This window comes from Schistocerca cancellata, chromosome 3 (genome assembly GCF_023864275.1).
Source record: "Schistocerca cancellata isolate TAMUIC-IGC-003103 chromosome 3, iqSchCanc2.1, whole genome shotgun sequence".
NCBI lineage: Eukaryota > Metazoa > Arthropoda > Insecta > Orthoptera > Acrididae > Schistocerca > Schistocerca cancellata.
In genome coordinates, this window is record NC_064628.1 from 714,482,104 (window position 1) to 714,491,252 (window position 9,149).

A 9,149-nucleotide genomic window follows, 5' to 3' on the forward strand; every position below is an offset into this window, starting at 1 on the left:
TTACAGTCTTTATGCTACTTTGAAATCTTATGAATATCTGATAGAATATGTGCATTTTTGTGCACTATTTATTTTATAGATAACTGCATCATTTGCAAAAAGTCTGACATTACTTTTAACATTGTCTGACAGATCACTAATATACAACACGACCATGTCATTTGTGCTCCTGCAATATATGTTCACACTAGCAGATCAAGGACATTACTATTGCAGAAATACTACCAATCAGCCAGCAATTCCAGTTGTCCCTCAATGTCTCTGGCACTAATACCTACACCACTCATCTGTACAGTGATGTGGAGGGGCAACAGCTGCAACACTCTTGGAGTTTCTTTTTCTAAGTAAACATTTGCTGTCCTCAGTTACAGTTCCTTTGTCATGAGTGCCTGAGCCACTTTGGTGCTACAAGCACAGATCTTTACATATGACCAGAAATTCTTTGGATTTTGTCAGAGTTCTTTCAATAAGATTTTTCTACAACTGTCATTAAGACTTCATGCACTTTCCTTTTGACAGTCCAACACATTTCAAGTAGTAACTCTCTGTTATTTACCCACAACCCCATGCATTTTTTACACTTACTGTGTATAGTCACTGTTTCCACAGAATCATCATATTGCCAGTGCTTAGTCAAGTACTTCTTAAAACTTTAGGTACAGTTCCTCTAAATGCTGTAGCACAGAGGTAAATGTATGACTGTCTCATGGAGAGATGACATGACTGCCTGTTTATCTACCTTTCTGAACGTGTTATCTAAAATCATGAATACATAAATATGTAATATGAAGGAGTAGAAAAAACCAACTGAGTGGTCTAAGATGAAGAGCAGTGGTCTTACTTTCAAAAATAGCTGAATTTTTACTAATGTTAGAAAAATAAAACAATTAACCTGGAATTAGTACTTGAGTTAAAAGGCATGTAGATTAGCACTCATTGTAAATATTTGTTACAATACTTTACTGATGTAGTTTGCAGTGACTGCTTCTGCTTATTAAAGTATATTGTGACTCATTCCACATCATGAAGGCTGCTCTTCATCATGGGATTTACACAACATGAAAAGTGAATGAATAAATAAATGAATTAACTCTCATCTCAATGTGCACAGTTTTATACAATCCTTATAACTACTTATCACTGTTGCTCTAGCTAATGCTACAGGTAGCTTACACTGTTAAGTGTTTCACTAATATTATGAATGTTTGTACCTTCCATTTAGTCCATAGACTTTCTTCTCATTTGCATTGTAAAAGAGACAGAAAGCATCTCCACCCAGGCCTGTACTACTTGGTTCCACAACAGCCATTGCTGCAGCCACAGCAACTGCAGCATCCACAGCATTACCACCACGCTGAAGAATATCTGCAGATAATTTACATTATGTACCATAAGAAGCACAGCCTCCAGCAACAATTGTTACCTTTCTAGAAAGTATTATGCAATATTTAATATTAAAATAAAATTCACAAAACAATATCAAAAGTATTTTATTAAACATATATGTTGTATAGAAACAAAACATGACAGTGAGGTAACAGAACAAGAAACCTTGACGAAAAGTATTGTAAAAGTAGAGTGAAAGGTGTGGTGTCACCGCCAGACACCACACTTGCTAGGTGGTAGCCTTTAAATCGGCCGCGGTCCGTTAGTATACGTTGGACCCGCGTGTCGCCACTATCAGTGATTGCAGACCGAGCACCGCCACACGGCAGGTCTAGAGAGACTTCCTAGCACTCACCCCAGTTGTACAACCGACTTTGCTAGTGATGGTTCACTGACAAAATACGCTCTCATTTGCCGAGACGATAGTTAGCATAGCCTTCAGCTACATCATTTGCTACAGCCTAGCAGGGCGTCAGTACCAGTTACTATTGATACTGTAATCATGTACTGTCAAGAGCGGCGCTCATCATTGGTGAATTGAGGTTGGGTATTTCACCGGCTATGTCCGTTTTTCTGGAGTCTGATTTCCTTGTCCTGTTCCAGACCTCATGCCAGCCTGCGTGAGCTAAAACGCGTGCCTTTCGGCTTCCTCTAGTATACCGGTGTTGGCTCTCCTGCCAACCCACAACAAAAGGTTCTGAAAACTTCATATTTGTGATGTGTGAATGTGCAGACCTAAACACACTCTTATCATATTTGTGGAAAGCACAGTGATTTCAAGCTCAGTCTCGATAATGTAGAAGAAATTAAGTAGTTATTCTACTTATTTAGAGCATCTGTTCCTGAATTACATGAATAATTTTGTGTTAAGGTACCAGCAATCAATGAAGAAATTGATTTGTGTTTAATTATGTCTCATCTAAAGCATTGTTGTGTTTTCATTTAGCTAACAGTGAAGGCTCCACTGTACACAAAGAGTTGCATTTAATTTGAGTTTTTCACTTCCAATGCTACATAACATAACATAAATACTTGTCATAATTCGCCAAAATATTTTTCTTAACATTATTCTCCTATGATAGGACACAAAAGATGATGTTTTACACTATGTCATTTTATTGTTTAGAAATTTTAGGCCTTGTAGTCCATGATTGGAGTGTTGCTGTTGTTGTTGTGGTCTTCAGTCCTGAGACTGGTTTGATGCAGCTCTCCATGCTACTCTATCCTGTGCAAGCTTCTTCATCTCCCAGTACCTACTGCAACCTACATCCTTCTGAATCTGCTTGGTGTATTCATCTCTTGGTCTCCCTCTACGATTTTTACCCTCCATGCTGCCCTCCAGTACTAAATTGGTGATCCCTTGATGCCTCAGAACATGTCCTACCAACCGGTCCCTTCTTCTTGTCAAGTTGTGCTACAAACTTCTCTTCTCCCCAATCCTATTCAATACCTCCTCATTAGTTATGTGATCTTCTCTTAAAAAATTTTATAATTTTAAAACTTTTGACATCAAGTTAATAAAAGAGGTAATACTGTCTACTTAACAAAGCTAGGGACTGTAACTGGTCATATCACCTACAAATTCACTTGAAGTGATGTAGGGAACTGTAGGCAATCTAAATAATAAAAATCAGATGAAGACGTAGACCTTGGTCATTCAAAAAACAAAAACAAGGGTCTTAAAACTGTGGCATCTCATTTAATGTATAATGTGTTCTTAGAGATTGTTGACTGGCACTAAGTAAATTATACTGCTGTTTCTGTACCATAAATATAAAGCAGATTATCTCATTCCCAAGGTACAGTCTTTTATTCAAAGAAGAAATACTTACCATATCTAAATAAAACCAATTGTTTGTATTATGACATATGTAGGTATCGGGCAACTAATACTGAAGATGTGCTACATAACTCTGTTTACATAGTTACATTGTAATCTGTGTTCTATGTTTATCCAGAAACATATTTTCCATATTTGAAGCAGGAGAACAGACATACTACAATAATGATAAAATCTCATAAATAAACTGAGATCATAAGCTTCTGATACCATACAAGTAAAAGGACAAAGTAATATAAATATGCTGACTGCTCTGCCTAATCTTACATTACATTACATACTATATTTTGTAAAATTTTAATTTTTATAGATAAAAATGGATTTGGTTTATCAGTTGTTTAACTTCCTATGTCTACACATTTGAGGGTACACATCCTTGTATCATATTTATAAATGAGTAGGTTGACTGCTAAATAAAAAGAGGAAAATAGATCACTTTTTTCTTTCCTTGTTTTTAGTACACTGCTTTTGATAGGTTTCTTTTTTGTTTAAGATGACTTCTGTAATTCAGTTTGTTGGTGGCTGCAGTGGCACCTTTTGATAGGTGCACAGCAGCGTTTAACATCATTGCACCATTACTGACCTCTGCTCAAGAGATAACAATAATTAATCACAGAGGATAAAATATGCGCAAATAACTTCCAGTATTATGATAAGGATAAATTGATACTCAGAGGAGATGTTGAGTCTCAGACAGGTACAACAATAAGACTGATTTACATTTAAGCTTTCAGCCGAAAGGCCTTCTTTTAAAGTAGAGAACACACACGTTCACACAAGCACAACTCGCATGCACATGACCATTGTCTCTGGCCACTGAGGCAGGACATCCTCTCTATGGTGAGTAGCAATCTATCCTTTCCTTAATATTCTCAGTCTTTTATTATGGGTTCTGCATTGTTTGACTTTTACCAATAACTTCCGTTAGTTAAACTGAATTTTTGATGGGGATGTATTGGTTATAGATTGTTATGTAGAGCTCACACATATTGTTGCTATGTCCCATTTATTTCAGGATGACTAGAATAAATACATGGCCACACAACTTGAATGATTAATCATGGTGGAAGTTAAATGACCAAAGGTGTATAAAAATTTTTCTTGAAAATTGAAAGATGGGACATTTTGACATGTAGCACATATGACAATGGTTTTGGCCATGACAGAAGTAGTCATGTGTAAGAATAAAGTTGATACAGGCAAATGCTCCATTCCAGGTGTCTTTTGAGAAAGAACACATGTGTTATAAACATTTTTTTCGCCAAGTGCTATGAGATTTCTAACTTGCCCACCTATCCTCTTTGATCTCTGTCCTAGATACATATGCAACCATAACATTTTACTCTTTATGTCACATTTGACCATTGCTTTTGTGACTATAAATGAAAGCATGGTAATTGTGATTGTATCATAGTGAAGAATCATATAGCTGTCTCATTCTAAAGTGGTTACTACAAATTTTTACTAATGCAAAATATATAGATATGTTTGTGGGTTCTGCAAGAGCTGTGATATCACTATTATAGGAAATGTCATCTACCCTTTATTGACCTCAAATTATGAAAAATATTTTCAAGAGTTTTCAACATATTGTTTGAAATTGGTGTTCATTTCATTTGAACTATGAGTTCACCAAAGTGTACAGTAGTAGCAAAATTTATTAACACTTTTCACTGTAGTCCTACAGCTAGAATATCATAATATTCTCAACAGCACATGAAAATATGTATTGTGAACATTATGTGCAGAAAGAATGTAGTCATTTGATCTCAGGTATGTAGCACTTCATACTGAAGAGAGCAGTATGTGGGTTTAATTTTATCATTGATTGAATACCAATTATCATTTGCTTCTATTAATATTATTTCTGACAAAGCAACATTTACTTAACACAAGAAAGAATCAACAATTTGTGGACAATCCAAACAGAACAATTTAAACAATTTTTTAAGATTATCTGTTAATGTAAGGCATAGTAATAACAGTAATATTTTCAAACACTGTGTTAGCCCAGAGCAACAAACATAAGGAAACAGTTACATGCACTACTGAAAAAAATATGTTATACAATCTGAGGACGTTGTAAAATCCATTGTATTTCCAAACTGATGGTGCCTCTCATATTCTACCATATGTGTGAGACAATACTTTAACTGCACTACCCTGCCTGTAATCAGTGAATTAATTGTTGCTGGCTGCCAAGATCTTTAGACCTAATAACATTAGATTTTTTCTTCAGATTAAATGAAGGGAATGTAAAAAGGAAAGGTGGTTATGCAAGATGAAATGTTAGACTGTATTATGGACAATGCTAGTGCCATAAAATAATGTGGGGATGCATTAAAGAAGCAACACATGTGTAGGAATGGAGATGACATTATTGCTATTTGCAAATGATACTGTGATGTGGGAAACCAATAGTAAGGTTGTAAAAGTATAAATAGATACCTTACGTGATAAAAATGCAGTGTTGAGTAAGGTAAGACAATTGTGATAACCAAAGGAGACAGAGAAAACAAGGGACAAATTAATGTTAAAGGACAGGATGTTGAAATTGTTGACAACTTTAAGTATCTGGGAAGGGAGAATGCAAGTATGAAGGCAGAAGTTAGCAAAAGAATACAACTGAGCAATGCATTTTAACAGTGTGTGAGGGGCTTGGTCTGATTTAGGATTGTGTCAATGAAGTGCAGGAAGAGCTGTACAAGATGCATTTTACACCTGTGCTGACATATGCACTGGTGACCTGGAAAATGACAAGAAGAGAGGGGAGCAGAATCAAAACCATTCAAATGAAATTACTATGTTACTGAAAATTAGGAGAGAGAGAATGAGAATGATCATGTTATGAACGAAATTGGAGCAGGAAAGCTGAATTAGAGAAACAAGAAGAACAGGTTAAAATGGTTTGAACATGTAAACAGAACACAAGATGGAAAAATACCAAAACAAATGATGAAGGCCAAGTCTGAGGGCAAGGGGGAGACATAGAACAAGATGGACTGATTCTATAAAGATCAATTTAAGAAGATGGAATCTGGACTGGGACAAAATAGTTATAGAAGATAGTGGGAAGACAGGGGAAAGTGGAGAGGAACCACAAATATCCCACCTAAGCCTGATGGTGGAGAAAGAAGAAATGAAGACGAAAACAACTCCACAAGGACAGATGTTATAGACTGAAAACTGATTGACATAGAGCAACTCACAGTTTAATTGCTATGTTAAGACCATAAATTATTGTAGGTATTATTTGCCAGATGTTCATTTCAGTGTCATTTCTTTGCAATTTATGAACTCAAACATATTGATCTAAAATAACTATACCATACCTATGCCAGCCTTAGTAGCAAATGGATTGTTTGATGACACACATCCTGTTTTTGAAAAAACTGGAGATCTATGAGAAGTGAAATTCTGCATCTGATCCATCCTGCAAAGTACCAAAGTCAGAATTATTTGAATTATATTTAACCTGGACAACATATTCAGAAATGAGTATGAGCGACTAAAGAGAGACAATTCATAATGTGACTGGAATTATTATCTTCATAAGTCTATATATTTTGTGAATCAAGGAGCTAATCAGATGTGTGTCTGTTTTGAGCTCTGTCTAAAACTGAAGTCCACACTCTACAGCAGATAAATTAGTAATACCTTGCCATCAGAGCACTATGAATTTAGTAGAAGTTTACGAGAAAAACTACACCTTTGTACCATATTTGCAAGTGTCAGAAGAGTATCTTTTAAATGCACAAAGGATGTGATTACTTGAGCACTACCTTATTCATTTATATCCTCAGTTGCTCCAGGGAACATTTGAGTGTGCACTGTTTGGCCATGGAAAAAGTCATCAAATCCAATATGTAGGTCACAGAATATCGGATAAAATAATAGTAATAAAAAAACCAACGAGTCTGTCACAGTTACCTCTATTGCACAAAATGTAGAGGCTCTATGCCTCAATGGACTGTTCATCTTAAATATGAAGCTCTGGGTTGATCCATACGTTTTTCATTTGCGTTGGAAAGCTAGTGAAAATGGAACACAATGCTGCTTTTCAATCTAAAACTAAATAAGAACATAAATACTGTAATTATGTACAACACTGCCGCCTTGTTAAGGGGCGCGTAATTCCGAGGCCTCTTATGAAACTGGTCTTCCAAGCAAAAGTCTTACGGAATGCCAAATTTCACAGTCAAGATTCTGTAATTCTTAGGAAACACTGTCTTGCTATAGAACAAAGTAGATTGACTTCCAAATAAACCATCTCCGTCATTCAACTGCTTACTTAAGGTGCTGTAACTATTTACAGAAGCAGCACTGTCAGCTATATTTAACGACAAATGATCCACGAGCCATGCCGCTCCGCTTTACTACAGTGTTTAATAATGTTTTTGGTATAAATGAAACAGTTCTAGGAATAGGAGGGAAAGTTTGATGAAGATGCAAGAGGACTTCCAGTCGAAAATTTGAAGAAGCCGTTTGTTTTCGAAACGCCGGTTCTTTTGCCGCCGCACCATTCTTGCCGCTCATATTATATCTTTTGCGGCATGTCCTTGGTCTGATACCGTAGACAATGTCACGGCCGAAGCCGCGAATCACACAATGGCAAGGACATCGTGCTCTATACCCGACGCGTGAACTTTTTTGCACATCTGCACATCTGAACAGCGCAACAAAAGTTTTATTCCAACGTAACGTCACACTAGAAAGTAGGTTGCGTAATGTGAGTAGGCGTACTAGTACAATATTTCTGGAACGAACGCACTACTTTGACAGAGTTTCGGGAGCAGGCGTCCACTGGCCAGCTTTTGGTTTCCTTTCTCTTTTTTTCCTTTTATTTTGAAAGTACACCTAGCCACGGTAAAACCGGTTTTTCGGCTTGAATCTGTTGCCAGTTTTGATCGTTCTTACCTGATACGTAATGCGCAGGCTGCAACAGGTCCACTGCACGGCACCAGAAGTCGTTTTCTAAATGTGTTTCTAGACCCGTAACTTAGTTGGCGCGCAACCCTAACATCAGTTCTCTTTAAGCATTTGTCTTATCGCCGCTTATCGACGCGAGAAGCAACAGACAGGACGACACTGGACATTGGAATAGCCAACGCGCGCCCACACACATAACCGCGTGCGTACACTTGTTTGCTCTTGAAAAGACTCAAGATGATACTATCAACGTTACAACTTCGCTCTTGAAATTTCACTTTATCGACACAATTTCCTTTGTCCCGGTTCTTCTCTTGGCAGCAGTCCTTTGTTTAATCTTGACAGTACAGTATGTCTCACGCGTTGTTTCTACTACGTCATGATGCAACCTGCGGATCCTTACAATAACCTCTTCACGAAACTTAGGACGATCCACCAGCCGTTTCTACGGCCACACATTCCGTCCGAGCGTTCTATAAATCCAAGGCGGATTCCGAAAACATCAGTTATATGAAAGCCAATCCTCACTCTTCCCGCACGTTATCCTAATTGTCATGAATGCCCCTCACTGGATACAAACTTTTGAAACACAAATCAAGTCGACCGTGGCCTCCAGGTATCTTGGAGTGATAATGTATGAAAACATATGCTCAGTTGTGGACAAAGCAAATGATAGGCTTCGATTGTTAGTAACATGCAGGGAAAATGCTGTACGTCTGTAAAAGGGATTTCAAAACACACGCACCACCCACTCTGGAATATTACGCAGCTACGTTCTACAAGTACAGTGGCAGTCAATCCACACAGAAAACGTAGGCACTTTCTACGGGACCCGCACTGTCAGAGGCCCCGCAACGTACTGCCTTTTTCTCTTGAGAAAAATTAAATCAGCAGTTTCAAACTGAAAGTAATAACACTGTTAAGTTTTATGTGTACATGATTGCGCAGTATTTTTAAAGCTGGGGAAATAATAGAAATTTTAAACACAAAATTA

The 9,149-nt window shown here is 37.2% G+C and overlaps 1 protein-coding gene across 1 annotated transcript in view; it reads right to left on the minus strand.

The window, feature by feature from the left end:
- Positions 1-8,261, minus strand: part of LOC126175715 (glutathione hydrolase-like YwrD proenzyme) — a 106,947-nt gene extending 98,686 nt beyond the window's left edge. Inside the window, exons 1-3 of the mRNA XM_049922647.1 lie at positions 8,144-8,261; positions 6,559-6,659; positions 1,212-1,365 (exon numbers count right to left, since the gene is read on the minus strand). Coding sequence (XP_049778604.1) covers positions 1,212-1,365; positions 6,559-6,658 — 254 coding nt within the window. The 5' untranslated portion in view covers position 6,659; positions 8,144-8,261. The remainder of the gene's footprint in view (positions 1-1,211; positions 1,366-6,558; positions 6,660-8,143) is intronic.
- Between the last annotated feature and the right edge of the window lie 888 nt (positions 8,262-9,149).